General features: G+C 37.4%; 1 protein-coding gene across 2 annotated transcripts in view; it reads left to right on the top strand.

Annotated features, from left to right (window-relative positions):
* Positions 1–221: 221 nt before the first annotated feature.
* SLK (STE20 like kinase) overlaps positions 222–17,896 on the top strand; it is a 60,772-nt gene continuing 43,097 nt past the window's right edge. For both annotated transcript variants that reach the window (XM_058298497.2, XM_058298496.2), the window contains exon 1: positions 222–1,176. In XM_058298497.2, the coding sequence (XP_058154480.1) occupies positions 1,027–1,176 (150 nt within the window). In that variant the 5' untranslated portion in view covers positions 222–1,026. The remainder of the gene's footprint in view (positions 1,177–17,896) is intronic.

Here is a 17,896-nt window from a genome sequence, read left to right as displayed (position 1 = left end):
ATGAGTAAACTGAGACTCGGGAGAGGTTACCTGCCCAAGGTTATAGAGCTCGTCTACTCAGGCTCCAAAACCGAAGCTCCCAATCACCACAATACTCTCTCACTGCATCTGGGAACGTTTGAGAGATTTCACTTTTTAATATCTAATTTTCCCAGGTCTAGAATTGAGGCAGCGTCCTCTAGCACAACCAACAGGGTCTTGCCTAGATGGGTAACTCCACCAAAGCCGTGGGCTGGCAGGGACTTGGGATTTGGAGGGCAAATGGTGAACAGTCATCCTACAGAAACAAGCAACAGCATCCGCAAACAGCTCCGGTCGGCGCGGGCAAGCCGTGCCGACAGCGCGTGCGCGGGGCCAGAGGGTACGGCCCCCGCGCGGGCGCGCGGGCGGGCGCACGTCGGCGGAATCGGCGGCGCGCAATCCAGGCCGAGGCTGTGTGGGCTGGCTAGGGAGCAAGCGGCGGCACCCCGGAGCTGAGGTGACGCGGGAGCCGACCGCTGCGGTGTAGATCCCGAGCTCACGGCCTGAGGCGAGAGATATCTGCCTCTGGACTGTCCATCTCAGGGGCCGCTAGCCATTTCCGTCGCCAGGAGTGGCCACCGCCCCTGGCGGCTCGCCGCGACACGGGCCTAAGCCGCGGCGGCCGCGGACGTCCAAACGGTTCGGAACCCGGTCCTGGCCGGGCCGGGCCGGGCCGGGTGAAGGCGAGCGTCTGGGCAGGTGCTGCCCCAGAGGGCCTTTCGCGGGCGAGGAGCCCACCCGCGCTGCCCGCGCAGTCCCGGCTCGGCTGGAGGGACCGTCCTCTCCCGCCCCCTCCCCGGTGGGCCGGAGCCGGAGTCGCCGCCCCGCCTTCCCGCGGGACGGCGGGGTCAGAGCGGCCGGACCTGGGAGATTTTGTGTTCGTTGCCGTTGGTGGTGGTGCTGCTGCCACCGCCGCCAGGCTCCGGCGAGAGAGGAGGGAGGAGAAACTTTGCCTTTTATTGTTGTTACTAGTCCTTAAGGGCAAAGAACTCTGTTAGGAGAAAAATGTCCTTCTTCAATTTCCGTAAGATCTTCAAGTTGGGGAGCGACAAGAAGAAGAAACAGTACGAACATGTGAAGAGGGACCTGAACCCCGAAGAGTTTTGGGAAATTATAGGAGAATTGGGAGACGGAGCCTTTGGGAAAGTGTACAAGGTAAGAGGGAGAAAACGGGAAGTTGCTCTTCTTAGCTTACACAGCCACTGGCTGGGAGTGGCACCGAGGTTGCTCGCTCCCCCTGTCCCTTGGTTGTCTCTTTCCCCTTATTTTGACTTATTTCCCCTTATTTATCCCTTTGTAAATGTATGCTGGAACTTTATTTACGTTGTTATCCAACGAATAGCTAAAACGGTGTGGTTTTAGGTAGACGAAAATGAGGCCTTTAAGGAGTGGTTACTAAAGGGAGGCAAGGTTATACAGTCTATCAAATTTTAAAGGAAAGGAGGGTGCTCTTTAGTTAAAAAGTGGGGCCCGGGTTGTGCCCCTATCAATTTGAAGTCAGAAACTCATTATACTTTTCCGTGGATTTATGGTTGTCTGCTAACCGATTGCATTCATATGCATGCTTATACCAAAATAGTTCCTTTTTTAGATCCCGGGCATGTATTTGGTTGTATATATAGCTCATACAGAGCCAAGCTCTCTCGTGGGGTGAGAGCAAAATGAATGCTACTTGAACATTATTCTTGATTTGGTTGCTTGACAACATTATATAAAATGGAATGGAATTTCTGATAGAAAATTTCCAGAAGAAAACCTACTTCTGGTACTAGTTTCTATATATATAGTAAGCATTGGCTAGAAGTCAGTGCCCATGCTTAAGAAATTAAAACACACACACATATATACGCGCCTATCTATATTATTTATTTCAGTAAAAAGAGGTTTGGGTTTTCAACCTGAAATCATTAACCTTAACTGTTTATCTTATAAGGAGTATATGAATGATGTCATAGGCATATTTCCATCTTGAATGATGAGGTTTTTATAGGACACAGTTTAGGGGAAAGAACCCCCAGGATTCCCTTGAAGTGAAAACATAAATAAATATGTTTATACAGGATTTTGCAGTTTTTTTCTTTGAACTTTTTATTTTGAAATAATTTCAAACTTATAGCAGTTGCAAAGATAATACAAAACCCAACAGAGAACTGCATCATAATCCCCTAACCCAGAGGTACCAATTTTAAAATTTTGCCACATTTGCTATATTATTATCTATCTGTCTGTTTTCTGAATATTTGAGAGTAGGTTATATACATTTTGCTCCTTGGACACATAATATGTCCATGTACATTTCCTAAGAGCCAGGATATTCCCTTGTGTAACCACCTTAAAAAACAATTATCAAGTTTGAAAATTTAACAGTGATTTAAAGTTTACAGTCTATATTCCACTTTTTCATATATTTCAATAATGTTCTTTTGAGTCTTTTCTCCTGCTTTGTTAGATCTTGGCAAGCATCACATATTACATTTGTCGTCTCTTTAGTTGCTCTTTGAAGACTCTGCAGTTTTAAAATACTTAAACATAATTTGGCCTTGACAAAAATCCTGTGGGATAGGCAGATGAGCAGTATTCTCCACATTTCACAGATGAGGACTCAGAAATGTTTGTTCAGAGTCAGAAAAGTCAGAACCTACATTTGAACTCAGGTCTTTCGACCCCTATTTAGTATTATTCTTTACTTTAGTGTCCATGGGTAGAAATAATAGCATTTTTCCTACTCTGTAAGCGGTATCATACATCTGTCTTTGCTATGACTCACATACATCTTCTCATACCCCCAGTCCTCAGCCTTCAAAGCTTTCCTCACTTAACATATCTGATTTATCCAGGCTGAAATATTCACTCTTTCTGTATATTTTAAATGCACATTGTTCACCTGGCAAGTATAGAACTTGTCATGTGTGTTTATGTTTCTGTAATAAGACCAGGGGCCAAAACTATGATATACATTTGGTTACATCTATTGCCTTAGCACATAGTGCATCTATATATGTTTGTGAAAATGAAAGAATATATGTTACCTATATATGAATGCTATTTAAGCTATGGTATGCTGTAAAACTTGACAGTACACTTAGTGTTTGTGCGGTGGGTAGAGTGATGCCTTTCAGCAAGAGCTTACAATATGGTAATGAGGACCTTTAGTTTAGTGGGAAGATCACTCTCTGGAGTCAAACATTGTCTTTTAGTCCTGACAATCACAAATCAGGTTTGTGGGCTTGAGCAAAACACTTAACTTCTCTAGACCTCAGGTTTCTTAGCTGTAAAATTATAAAATTCCCTAAACATTTTAGATTTTCTTTCATCCATTAACATTCTATGAGTATGAAGTTAGCTAGGAAAGACAAAAATAGATCCATAGGGAATCTGGAATCCTATAGTTAAAAGGGGATAGGTGATTATAGGCAGTTTTCATGGTATAAATACCTTGTTTTATGGAATAGAAACAGTGTACTATTATGAGCACTGGCTCTGAAGTCGTAACACATCCTAGCTTCCTTACTATGACCTTGGGCAAGTTACTTACTGGTTCCCTGTCTTACCTTTCTCAGCAGTAAAACTTGCTCATCAGTTCTGTGAGGATTAGAAGTTATAAAATACATAAGGCAAGTAGGAAGGGCTGAGTAAATGGGAGAAATTACTGTTATTCATTTCTAGCACATAAAAGCCAGATATGGGATGAGACAGGAAAAGGACTAAGAAGATAGTAAACCATTTTAGATTGTATGGACATTAATTCTCTGTAATTTAACTCCTTTGTAACTCTTTCTAAAAAGTATAATATTTTTCTATAGTAAGACATCAGTTGAAAATTTTCTGAAAAATAGGCTTTCCTCATGCAGTTGAACACAATAAAATTGCCAACGGTAATTTCTATGGGCTTGATGACTGTTTTAGTGTAATATTTGAAGAACATGGTTTCTTTGCTTTTACTTTTTCTTTTCATTATCTGATGCTTAGAAGGAATATGCTAAGAGATTTTTTTAAAAAGAAAATTTAAACTTACCTGAACTGTTTTGCTCTTTTTCCTAAAATTTTTTGTTTTCAAGATACTCTAGTAATTTTAAATTTATTAACTTCTTTCTGTATGGGGGCAGGGGGTAAGCTATCAGGCCTTAATGTTGTATAATATGCTGCAGAAAACTATTTCTAAACTTGATTCTATAATTAACTTATGGAAATTAGTAACTTACAAAGATTAAATTGTAAAAAGGAAATCATGTTGTATGTTTACTTTTATTTGAAATGTTTTCCGTCATGTAGTTGTACTACTTCTATTCAATTCAGCACTGCATAACTCAAAGTTTTGTTGCCTAAAAAATCTTCACTTAATTTTTCTTTTAAATTATTTGACATATAACTGAAGATATGTAATACCCGTCACAATTTAAAAAAAAAAATCTTTGGCGTTCTCTTGCCGTTAATAGGATGACATGAAATTATGTATTAGATCGCATTTCTAGAAAGCTCTTTTATCTATTAAAACAATTGAAGCTGAACTTCTGGCTGTGTGCTGGATGAAAGTAATGCTTTTTATGACAACTGTTGGGCATGCTGCCTTTTTTTATGTATACATACATAGTATCAAAAAAGTACAAAAACATATATGTACATTTAGCAAATGTGAACTTGAATTAGCCATCTGGTTCAAGGAATCCTGCCAGCACCCCAGAATCCCTCTCTTCTCTTTTCTGAATCCAACCCCAATTCTTCCCCTAAAGAAATCCACTATCCTGTCTTTTAAATTGGTAATTTCTTTTGCTTTTCATAATACTTTATCATCTAGGTGTGTATTCCTAGACAACATAAATTTAGTTGCTTTTTTTGTTTTTTTTGTTTTTTTTTAGGTACTGGGGCTGGTGATTGAACCTGGGACCTTGTATGTGGGAAGCAGGTGCTCAACCACTTGAGCTCCATCCGCTCCCCTAAATTTAGTTTTACATGCACTTGAACTTCATATGAAAGGGATCACATAGAGTATATTCTTTTGTGTCTTGCCTCTTTAAAAACCGGTGTTATGTTTGTGAGGTTTATATTTGTTAATGGCTATAGCTATCATTAGTTCATTTTCCTAATTGCATAGTATTCCACTATATGATCACATCACCAATTATTTACCATTTTACTGTTAGTGGATAAATTGGCTGTTTCCAATTTTTGGCTACTACACACGATTCTGGTGCATATGTGTATGGGTTTCTATAAGACTTAACCCAGGAGATTTGCTAGGTTATAAGGTATGTATATTTTTAATTTTGCTAGATGATACCAAACTAATTATATCAATTTTACACTCTGGCAGTGTATGAATTGCTTGCTCTATAACATTACCAACATTTGGCATTATCAGAATTTTTAAGTTTTTATGATCTAATGTTCTCATTGTGGTTTTAATTTGCCTTTCTCTGATTACTAATTATTTTCATGTTTATTGGTAATTTGGATTTCTTCTTTTATGTTCAAGTCTCTTGTCCATTTTTCTGTTGGATTCTTTTATTTATTTGAGTATATGTATATATAGTCCGGATTTTGCTGATTATGGTTATTGCAAATATATTCTCTCATTCTGTGGCTTGTCTTTTCATTGTCTTTATGGTGTCTGTTTATGAACAGAAAGTTGTTGATTTTAATAAAGTCCAATTGTCAATCTTTTCCTTTATAATGAATGCTTTTTGTATTATATTTAAGACATTCTAACCTAAGGTCATGACAGTAATCTCCTGTGTTGTCTTCTAAAAGCATTATGGCTTTGCCTTTTATGTTTAGGTCTACAATCCATCTAGAATAGATATTTGTAATTGGGATGAGGTAGGGGTCTAATTTCATTTTTTCCCCCCATATGGATACCGATTGTCTTAGCACCATTCATTGGTAAAAACAAACATGTTTATTTCTGGGATCACTTTTCTCTGTCTTTTTAAAAAAGATTTACTTATTTCTCCCCACCTGCTTGTTGTTTGCACTTGCTGGGTCTGTTCATCTTCCTTGTTTCTTTAGGAGGCATGGGGAGCCAAACCTGGGACCTCTCATATGGGAGGGAGGTACCCAATTGCTTGAGCCACCTCCACTCCCTGCTTTGTTTTGTCTCGGATTGTGTTTTCCTCTCTCTGTCTCTTGTTATGTCATCTTGTTCTATCAGTTCGCTTCACTTGCCCTGTCCCCTAAAGGGAGTGCTAGGAATTGAACCAGGGACCCTTCCTGTGTAGGCGGGAGCTCAATCACTTGAGCCATATCCCCTTCTGGCTTTTCTCTTCATGATCTGTGTGTTTATTCTTTTTTTTTTTAAAGATTTATTTTTATTTATTTAATTCCCCTCCCCTCCCCCGGTTGTCTGTTTTCTGTGTCTTTTTGCTGCGTCTTGTTTCTTTGTCCGCTTCTGTTGTCGTCAGCGGCACGGGAAGTGTGGGCGGCGCCATTCCTCGGCAGGCTGCTCCCTCCTTCGCGCTGGGCAGCTCTCCTTATGGGTGCACTCCTTGCGCGTGGGGCTCCCCTACGCGGGGGACACCCCTGTGTGGCACAGCACTCCTTGCGCGCATCAGCACTGTGCATGGGCCAGCTCCACACGGGTCAAGGAGGCCCGGGGCTTGAACCTCGGGCCTCCCATGTGGTAGACGGACGCCCTAACCACTGGGCCAAAGTCCGTTTCCCCTATGTGTTTATTCTTGTACCACTATCCCACTGTCAGTTTAGGAAAGCATTACAGTAAGTTTCTGTTAGTGTTCTCCCTGTTCAACAGTGTTTTATATATTCTTGGCTTTTAGCACTTCCATGTACATTTTAGAATTAGCAAGGTCGAGTTCCACAAAAAACCTTTTTTTGAGAGGATGGGGGTGGATTTCATTGAATTTATACATCAACTTTTGAAAAATTAACTTTTCTATTACATCGACTCTTCCCATATATGCATATGGTATATTTAGGTCTTTTATAGTACCTCTCAAATAAGAAGTTAAAATTTTCTCCCTATAAGTTCTGGGAATACAAACTACTTCAAGGGTATCGTAAATGCTTGTTTTATTACTGGCATTTTCTCCATGGTCTGCATTGTCTCTTACTGTCTCTTCTCTGTGTCTCTTTTTGTTGCGTCATCTTGCTGCTCCAGCCAGCTTGCCACACGGGCCAGCACTCCTGCGTGGGCTAGCACTCTGCGTGGGCCAGCTCACTGTGCAGGCTAGCTCACCAGGAGACCCCAGGAATTGAACCCTGGACCTCCCATATAGTAGACAGGAGCCCAGTTGCTTTAGCTGCATCATCTTCCCAGAAGTAATTTTTAAGTGGATAATCTTATCTCAAGGATATGGGGAAAATGTCAAGGCCAGTACTAACACTTGCTTTACATTCCTGTGTTTTTTTACTAGCCTTCTGTTTTTTATTCTGTAAGGATATATTCACTGAATGTACAAATGGAGAATAAAAGCTATATTCAAACTTTTTATTTTTAAATACTTTTAAATACGGGACACTTACAGAAATAATACAAACCCCATACAGAGAATTCCAGTGTACCCCTATCCCCCCCAGGTACCCAGATGCACCAATTTTAACATTTTGTCACATTTGCTTTATCATTTTATTTACCTATCAGTTGGTCATTCTGTCTATTCATCTATCAATCCATTTTCTGAACACTTGAATGTAGATTGTATACATCCTTATCCTTGAACACTTAATACTGCCATGTACATTTCCTAAGAAAGGGATATTCACTTATATATCCACCTTAAGTGGATATAAAGCGCAAGAAATTTAAAATTGTTAAAGTACTTACAGTCTATATTCAATTTTTCCATATGTCCCAATAATATCCTTTTTTTTTTAAAGATTTATTTATTTCTCTCCCCTTTCCCCCCACCCCGCTCCAGTTGTCTGTTCTCTGTGTCTATTTGCTGTGTGTTTTTCTTTGTCTGCTTCTGTTATTTTCAGCGGCACGGAAATCTGTGTTTCTTTTTTTTGTTGTTGCGTCATCTTGTGTCAGCCCTCCGTGTGTGCGGTGCCATTCCTGGGCAGGCTGAACTTTCTTTCGCACTGGGCGACTCTCCTTACGGGGCGCACTCCTTGTGCATGCGGCTCCCCTACGCGGAGACACCCTTGTGTGGAATGGCGCTCCTTGCGCATATCAGCACTGCATGTGGACCAGCGCCATACGGGTCAAGGAGGCCCGGGGTTTGAACCGCAGACCTCCCATGTGGTAGGCGGATGCCCTATTGACTGGGCCAAGTCTGCTTCCCCCCCTTTTTTTTTTTTTAACATTCCTTCCCACCCTTTGCGGCTTGCTTGCTGTCTGCTCTCTGTCCATTTGCTGTGCGCTCTTCTATGTTTTTACTTGTCTCCCTTTTTGTTGTGTCACCTTGCTGAGGTGGCTCTCCACAGCACTTGTGGGCTGGGCTGCTCTCCGCAGCGTGCGGGGAGCCTGCCTTCACAAGGAGGCACTGGGACGCGAACCCAGGGCCTCCCATGTGATAGACAGGAGCTCAACTGATGGAGCCACAGCTGCTTCCCCCCAATAATGTCCTTTTGAATCTTCCCTCTTTGCTTGTTAGATCCTAGCCAGGGTTGTGTATTGCCTTTAGTTGCCATTGTCTCTTTAGTTGTTCTTTCTCTTTTAAAAAAAAAATTATTTTGTGGGTATATATATACAACATAAACTTCTCCATCTCACCCACTCCTAAGCATACCTTTCAGTAGTATTACATTGACTAAGTTGCAGTACCCTTACCACCTTCCATTACTACCATCTTTCCAAACAGAAGCCCTGCACTCATTTTGCATTAACTTCCCATTTCCCTTGCCTCCCACCTCTAGTAACCTGTACTGTAATTTCTGTCTCTGTGAGCTTACATATTCTCTGATATTGTCTTTATAATTACCACGGACTTAAATTTAACATCCTAAATCTATAACAATCTCATTTGCATTGATACCAACTTAACTTAATAGTATATACTATACTATTGTATATATACATTATACCCCTCTAATCCCCACCTTTATGTAGTTCTTGTCATGAATTCTTTGTTTTTACATTGTGAGTCCCAAACCACTGATTTATTATTGCATTTTGTGCATTTGCTTTTAGATCCTACCAGAAATAAAAAGTAGAGTTACAAACCAAAAATACAGTAGTACTGATATTTACATTTACCCCTGCCATTATCCTTACTGGAGATCCTTATTTCTTCATGTAGCTACAACCTATTGTCTCTTGTCCTTTCCTTTTATTCTTTTTTTTTTAGCATCTTTTGTGGGGTCTAGTCTAGTGATGACAAACTCCCTCACCTTTATTTATCTGGGAATATCTTAGTCTTCTGCTCATTTTTGAAAGACAGTTTTGCCAGATATAGAATTCTTGACTGGCAATTTTTTGCTTTCAGCATTTTAAAATATGTCCTCCCACTGTCGTCTTGTTTCCATGGTTTCTGATGAGAAATTGGCACTTAATCTTATTGAGGCTCCCTTTTACGTGACATGTTGCTTCTATTGCAGCTTTCAGAATTATCTCTATTTTTGGCATTTGACAATTTGTTTATAATATGCTATGATGTGGGTCTATCCTGTTTGGAATTAGTTGAGTGTCTCGGACATGTATATTCATGTCTTTTGTTAAGTTTAGGAAGTTTTCAGCCATTATTTCTTTGAATATTCCTGCTGCCCCTTTTTCTCTTTCTTCTTCTGGGATTCTGACGGTGCATATATTGGTACACTTGATGGTGTCCCACAGGATCCTTAGGCTCTGTTCCCTTTCTTTATTCTTTCATCCTTCTGCTCCTTAATCTGGATGATTTCAATTTTCTTCAGGTCCACTGATTCTTTCTTCTGCTGGCTCTAATCTGCTGTTGAACCCTTCAAGGGTATTTTTAATTTCTGTTACATCATCTTCAGCTCTGCTTGATCCCTTTTTATAATTTCCATCTCTCTTGATATTCTCTTTGTGTGCATCTATCATTTTCCTTATTTCTTTGTTCATGTTTTTCCTTAACTGTTTGAGCATACGTAAGATCATTTTTAAAGTCTTTGCTTTAATTTTCTCCTTTGTCTCAGCCATTACTTCCTGCTTCTTTGTATGCTTTGTAATCTTTTATTGAAACCTGGACATTTTGATATTTTAATGTTTTATTGCTGGAATTTAGATGCTGAGGTATCTTTTTCTTACGTTTGTATCCAACTAACATTATGACAGAACTTGTCTTGAATGCCAGGAGGTAACAACAAAAAAAGAAAGAACAGAAGAAAACACCTTTCCCGAAGTCTGCAGATTGACCCGTGGGAGTGCTGTCCTTCCGTGCTTTTCCATACAGTGAGTTTAGAGAATAGCTTGAGGCCACAGCACAAGGGCATCCCTAACCCTTTCTGTGCATGCATGTTATCTTGTGTTTTATCTTGGGTATTTGCCTGTGGCCCTAGGAAATCCCCCATTTACATGATTCTGAATGCCCCCTTTCCCTAGGAATGTTTATTCACAGTCCCAGCACTGTATGGTATGTTCTACAGCCAGCATTCCTTTTTCCCAGCCAGCCACTTGACTGCCTCCCAAAGGATTATATAGGAGAGCTAGTGAACTGCCTTCTGTAGGCAGGACAAGTTCTGGATGGCGAGTCCCTGAGACCACCACCAGATTGGGTCAGACATACATGCTCTGAGTATGTGCTTGAGGGTTACTCTGCTCTCTGGAACCAGGACCTGGGATCCACACTGGTAGTTTGGTCTGGTTCTGTGCAAATATGGTGAGAGCTGTGTGTGGGGGCAGGGCAGCCAGGAGATCATGAGATCCTACTCCTTTAAGTTGCCTTTTCTTAGAAATTTATTTTTATTTATTTTTTATTCATTGTTTGCCCTGTTACTGCAGTCCTTTACCTGTTGTATGGAGCTTTGAGAAAGATGTTTCTGCCAATTTTTGCTAGTTTGTCAAAGCTTCCATGGGTGGTAGTGGGGACTGGAGCCCTGAAACATCTCTCTCTGCCATCAGGGCAGGGCCTGTACTATTTTCCTGAGATAAAAGTTTTTTTTTCAGTGTTTGCTTTTGAAAGGGAATGTATTTGAATCCTTTCTTTTTTATTTTTCTTTCTGTTTTATTATCACTTGAAAAGTGTAAGCAAAGTTAATGTTTCTATATTTCTTGAATACTTTCTTTACAGCCTATTAATTTTAAAGAAATACAGTAGAAATCAGGATATCTTGTTTTATTTTTACTTATGAAGCAGATTTATTTTATTTGCAATATTGGTTAGTACGGAATTTAAGATGTAGCTAGGTCACTTAAAATTTTTAAAATCTATGTATGGCTTACTAATATTCAGTGATAAAGTAATACTACATAATTAATTTCAGGATAACCTGCCAAAATTTTCAAAAGAATTGGCCAAGAAGCTAACGTGCTATACCTAATTTTGGATCTCTAAATCATCTTGATAGAACCTTTGGATTTGTTGCCCCATTTTTTCTTAGTGCGCCTTGATGGATGTGAAGTAGTATCTGCTGTGATTACTAATGAGGTTGAGCTCCTTTTCATATATTATTGGCCATTGAATTTCCTCTTCTGTGAGCTGCTTGTTAAAGTCTTTTGGATTCTGTTTCTTTTTCTTATTGATTTATGGGAGTTCTTTATATATTCTGGATATTAATCCTTTGTCAGTTATATATGATGTACGTATTTCTCCCTTTGTGGTTATTTTTCACTTTTTATGGTGTTTTTTTTTGCATAGAAATTTTAAAATTTAATAGAGTCCAATTTATCAGCTTTTCCTATGTGTTTAAGTGGTTTTTGTCTTTAGAAATTCTTCTTTACCCAAGGTGGTGAATATATTCTCATTCATTATCTTCTTAAAGTTTTATAGTGTTACTTTCTATGTTTAGTCTATAATTAAATTGGTTTTGTTTTTTGTTTGTAGTATAAGACAGGGGTTAAGTTTCATTTTTCCTTTGTAGATACTCATTTTCCCAGCACCACTTACTGAAAAGGTTGTCCTTTCTTTACTGCTTTGCAGTGCCTTCATCATATATCCATGTGTACACAGTATGTTTCTATGGCATTCATTATTTCATTAGGATAAATTCCTAGAAGTACAATTGTTAGGTCAAAATAAATTATCATTTATTAATGCTTCCTCTAAAGTTTCTTTAGAAAAGTTGTACAAATTTACTTTTAAATTAATTTTCAGTATAGAAAGTATTTATATTTTTTGGAAAAATTAACTTATTAGAGATAAAGTTAGTCTCCTTTGATCATTATCCCAACAGTTACTGTTCTTCTTCTCTCCCTATATGCATAGCTTATCTTCTCTCACTAGATATGACTGTTAGCAGTTTCATGTATATCTTTCCAGATTTTTTCTATGCATTTACACACGTTTATACATGGATTATACATATTTAAACAACTCAACAGTAGTCTATGTCTGTGCCTTTGTTCCTGCACCCTTTCCACTGTTAGCTATTATAATTTTAAAAGAGTATTTGTTTTTAGCTATTATACTTTAAAAGAATATTTGTTTTTGTTTTTTTAAAATATTTAATTTTTATTTCTCTCCCCTTCTCCCCTCCCAAGTTATCTGCTCTCTGTGTCCATTCGCTGTGTGTTCCTCTGTGACTGCTTCTATCCTTATCAACGGCACCAGGAATCTGTATTTCTTTTTGTTGTGTCATCTTGCTGTGTCAGCTCTCCGTGTGTGCGGTGCCCTTCTTGGGCAGGCTGCACTTTCTTTCGCGCTGGGTGGCTTTCCATATGGGGTGCACTCCTTGCATGTGGGGCTCCCCTACGCAGGGTAAACCCCTGTGTGGCAGGGCACTCCTTGCCGGCATCAAGACTGCACATGGGCCAGCTCCACACGGGTCAAGGAGGCCCGGGATTTGAACCGCAGACCTGCTATGTGGTAGGCGGACGCCCTATCCACTGGGCCAAGTCTGCTTCCCAGAATATTTGTTTTTTGATAGGCAAAAAGAGTATCTGTTTATTTCATTTTCCATTTATTTGATTTCTAGAGAGGTTGCACATTTAAAATATGATCTCATATTCTAATAGAATTGTTGGTTTTCTAATTGATTTGAAAGTAATTTTATAAACCATGGAAATGAAAACTTTATCATACATGTTACAGTTATTTTCTGGTAAGGCCAGATTACGGTATTTTTTTCTTTATAAAAACATAATGCTCTTTAAGTCTACAAAATCTGTAAATCTATTATTTTGCTTTTTTTTTCTTTTATTCTTAGGAAAACTTTCTCTACCCAGAAATTAGATAAATATTTATGTATGTTTTCTTCTAGACTTTTTTTTAACAGTTCAGTAAAAACTAATTTTACTTTTAATTCATCTGAAATTTATTTTTTTCTGTGGATTGATATAAGGATCTTTTCCTCCAGAATTTTTTATCTATTTATACAAATTTAAGTAAATTTTGAAAATAGCTAAGTAATAAAGAAGAATATAAAAATGACTCCTAATCCCACTATCCAGGTAACTTTTGTTAATTTAAAAACAAACCACAGTGATACTATATAGTTAGGAAATTTAAACAGTACAAAAAATAGTAAAATTAAACATTGAAAGCCTTCCCAACTAGAACTTTTTTTCCTAAGTTCAGCTCCTGTAACAATATCTTGTGTATATTGTTTAGGTAAAATTTTATGCATACCTATGCATACCTATGGTTTTATATATATGAATGCCTATTTGTAAAATATTTATATATTCACACACATATGCACACATATTTGCCAAAAAACCCAACTGTATATCAAATTGATAGCATAAGCATACAGAAAAATGACTTCAGATAACTTCTAGTGCTCTGACTAGTGGAATATAGTCTAAGTAAAAAGGATGGCAAAGAATTCTTGAACTTTATTAGGTTTGTTACTAGTAGTTGTAGTAATGTGACAATTCTGAAAATATTTTGTATATATTGGAGGATAGAGCAAATGAGCAAGTATGTTGATGTTCCTAGGAAGCACGTTTCTTATTTGGGGGAAGGAGTTACAAACTTGGAACAGGGGAGAAGTGAGGAGAAACCCTCTGATGTTAATATTTGGAGGTTTCAGTTTCAACTTTTGATTTAAAAGAAAAAAATATATAACATGTATACACTACACCTACACACACACATATACAGCAATATGTGTATGTGTCCATTCCTGTACCTCTCGCCTGAAAGATCTTGAAATAATGGCTAGCATTCTTAGCTCTTGGAATACCAATCATTCCCCACTGAAAGGAACCAGTGCTTGGTTGAAGTGTCTTGTTCCAGGTCTGGTGTAGGGAAAATGATAAAATTAGAAAGTAAAAGCCTCCCTACCAGTCATTTTTTCCCAAAGGAGCCTGGAATATCTTGTACCAGAAAGCAAGGGTGTACTCAAAAACTAATGGGGGACATGCCAAAAATAGTTTGAACAACAAAAATATCAACAACAAAATGGTAACCAAATAGAAGAATGCAATCTAATTAATCTGTAAAAATTGATAAAATTAGAAAAAATAACGCTGTTTTGCAATCTCATTGTAATAATTTAGGCAAGGACTATTGATGGATGCTAAAAAGCATTGTGTGAAAGGTTGTTAAAGAACAAATATACACATAATTTCAAAGTATCACCCTACAAATTACTCATTAATTACAAAGAAAAATGATACCTTCACATTAGAGCCATCCGATAGTATTTATTACCCAAATAATTAATACTACTTTGTGCTTTAGTTGTCCTGTCTATAATTCACATAGGTTTTGTAAGAATTGAGCCAGTTAAGCTTGTCTCTCCACTCCAAACCCACCCTTTTATATTCTTTTTTCTTTTTCTTGAATTAGAGAAATTATAGGTTTACAGAAAAATCATGCATAAAATACAGAATTCCCATATACCACCCTGTTATTAACACCTTGCATTAGTGTGGTACATTTGTTACAATTCATGGAAGAACATTTTAATAATTGTGCTATTAACTATAGTCCTTGGTTTACACTAGGATTCCCTGTTTATGATGTACAATCCTGTGCTTTTTGTTTTTTAAAATTTTTATTCTAGTAACGTATGCAACTTAAAATTTCCCCTTTTAACCACATGCAAATATATAATTCCATGCTGTTAATTATATTCATCCATAATGAATCCATACCAAAACTTTTCCATTAACCTGTATAGAGACCTCCACAATTTAAGCATTAACTCCTCATTCCCTCCTTCCACCCTGGCCTCTGTGAACGTGTAGTCTAGTTTCGGCTTGTTCTAAGACTGCAAAATCACATTTCTGCCTTGCCAGTTGTTTCCTATTTTGGTTCACAAATAGGGGGTGCTAGAAGGAGACTGCAATGAGGAGGAGGAAGAAGCGACTTATACCTTTCTCTTTGCTTCCTATGGGATCCCTGTCTGCTTTCCTGTTACTCTGAGCATCACTCTTTTGACAGTTCTTCACCATGCCAACAGCTGTTCCTTTCTCTAACAGCTCTTGAATCCAGTTTGCAGTTTTTCCAACATTCATTGAACTGGTCTCATTGTGTCCCTTCTTAATATTAGCACCAGTTGGCTGGTGCCTTTTTCCTCAAAAGTCTGTGGATTAAATAAATTAATACATGGAGGGTGCAGAGAACAAGCGTCTGACAGATAGTAATTGCTCAATGAATTATTTAATCTATTAATATCATTTAATAGCATAATGGTAAATAATTACTGTTATATAGACTTGAAATACTTGAGGGTTTTTTTGCCCCATGTATTTGTAAAATACTAAAATTTCCAATTTAATAACATAGCGCAGAAAGCATTAAAATAATTATTGAGTGGAAGGAGTGTAGCTAAGTGGTTGAGTGCCTGCTTTGCAGATACAAGTTCCCAGATTCAATACCAGTACCTTCTAAAAAAAATAAATCATCGAATTTTAACTGATATCAATATTTTCAGATCTCACCTTCTCAGTGAAGCCTAACTGAACTATTTATTTAAAATTGGTATTTCTTCCCTGTGGCTACCCCCTGCTTTACCTCCTCTAGCTCCTCATTTCTCTTGCTATCTTAACTTCATTTTCATAGTACTAATCACTAATATACTCTCTAATTTATTTGCCTAGTGACTGTTCTGTTCCCCCATTATGAGTGTCATGAGGACAGACAGGTTTTGTGTGTTTGTACTCTGTCAGCAACTACAAAAGTCCTTCACTTGTGGAAGGCACTCAGATATTTGCTGAATAAATGAATTGATTTTAGCACATCAACTCTTGAGTTCTTCAGTAGACTTTTATATTACATTTTTTTCCTAGAACAGATTTCCCTGAGGTGATGAATGTTTTCCTCAGCTGTGACCATTGTCTTGAATGTAATGTTTAGATGTTTGTGAACTGTGATTTGGTTTGTTTAGTTTTTGTATTTTATTATGGTTGAATGAATTTTACCAGACAATTAGGGTCTTACCTCTTGTCTTGGGAAAGAATACCCCTGAGCTCTTAACTTTGAATCCAAATGTCCAAATCAACAATATTAATCCCAGGGATTATTGAGATAGTTGAATTTATATCTTCCTCTTTAATTCTTTCTGTCTTTTAGATTCATTTTGTATTTATCTTCTTATGTTTCTTTGCCTTCTTTTGATTCACTAAAACCTCTGTAGTATGGAAGTCATGTATATTATTTGCATTGGTCTTTCTATCCAGATGAGAATTTGATTAAAATACAGTTTTCATTATAAAAGTTTTATATAGTCTTTTAAAGATTTTAAATTTACTCTTATTCTCACCACCTAGAAAATAAGCATTGGTAAACATTTTGATATATTTTCTTCCACTTTATTTTTGGTGCTCAGTTTTTAAAACATTGTAATTATGCTGTGTAAACAACTTTACACCTTGCTTATTTTACTCTTTGATATAATGGCATTTTCTTATAGTCATTAATTTCTGAAACTTTTTTCCACAAATCCTAATTCTTTTAATTATAGATCCATAAAATAGGATATGATTATTTCAGATTCAGAATTTTCATCAGACTTTTTTTTAATGAGGTACTGGGAATCGAACCTGGGGCCTCGTTCATGGGAAGCAGGAACTCAACCACTTGATGTGCATCTGCTCCCCTCAGGCAGATTTTAAAAGAAATATTTTTTACCAGGTTGGAAAGAACCCTTCTGGGCTTTATTTTTCCTTCTAATGTTACTAATTTTATTTGGTGTATTCATTTTGGTGGGGATGAGAGTTAATCAATAATCTTGTTTTACAGAATAATTAAATATGTATTTCATTTTTAAATTTTAATTGATTAGAATTACAATGTCCTTACTATAGGTGGAAAATAAGAGCAATATGAGCGGGTTTAATTTTCACCCTTCCTCATTTAGAACATGAAACTAGTACAGAAAATTCAGCTCAGTCACAAGTTTCCCTGCAGCCCGTATTTGTTTATATAAAGCAGTCAAACCTTACTGATGATTTATGAATATAAAAACATAGTGACTTTTAAGTAGTTATGGCTAATCTTTGAAAACCTTTTATCAATTGAAGTAATTTTTAAAATTAATATCAGAATATTTGTTATTCCATGCCTATTTTTATCAGTGCTAAGCTATTTAAATCTTTATGTAATATTTGTAATGATTCTAGGTATTAGCTAGATGAGATTATGCTTTTAAATACTTTCCCTGTTTAAAGAATAAGTTCACACTTATTTTTTATTCCAGTTTTCATTTTTAGAGTTCTTTCTCTCCGACCAGATCCTGTTAACCAAATTATTTCCAGTTAGTAACTTAGAAGGCATTATACTTTGTAAATTTTCTTTTTACTTTAATTAAATCAAATGGTACCAATGTTGTTTTAATCACTATATCCAGGAAAATGAAATATAAGAATGTGTTACTATTATCTAATGTACGGCTCTACTGTTATTTTCTGGATCTA

The sequence above is a fragment of the Dasypus novemcinctus genome, chromosome 6 (assembly GCF_030445035.2).
Source record: "Dasypus novemcinctus isolate mDasNov1 chromosome 6, mDasNov1.1.hap2, whole genome shotgun sequence".
In the NCBI taxonomy this organism is placed as follows: Eukaryota; Metazoa; Chordata; class Mammalia; order Cingulata; family Dasypodidae; genus Dasypus; species Dasypus novemcinctus.
The sequence above is the reverse complement of the archived record's forward strand: the minus strand, read 5'-3'. Positions and strand labels throughout refer to the sequence as shown.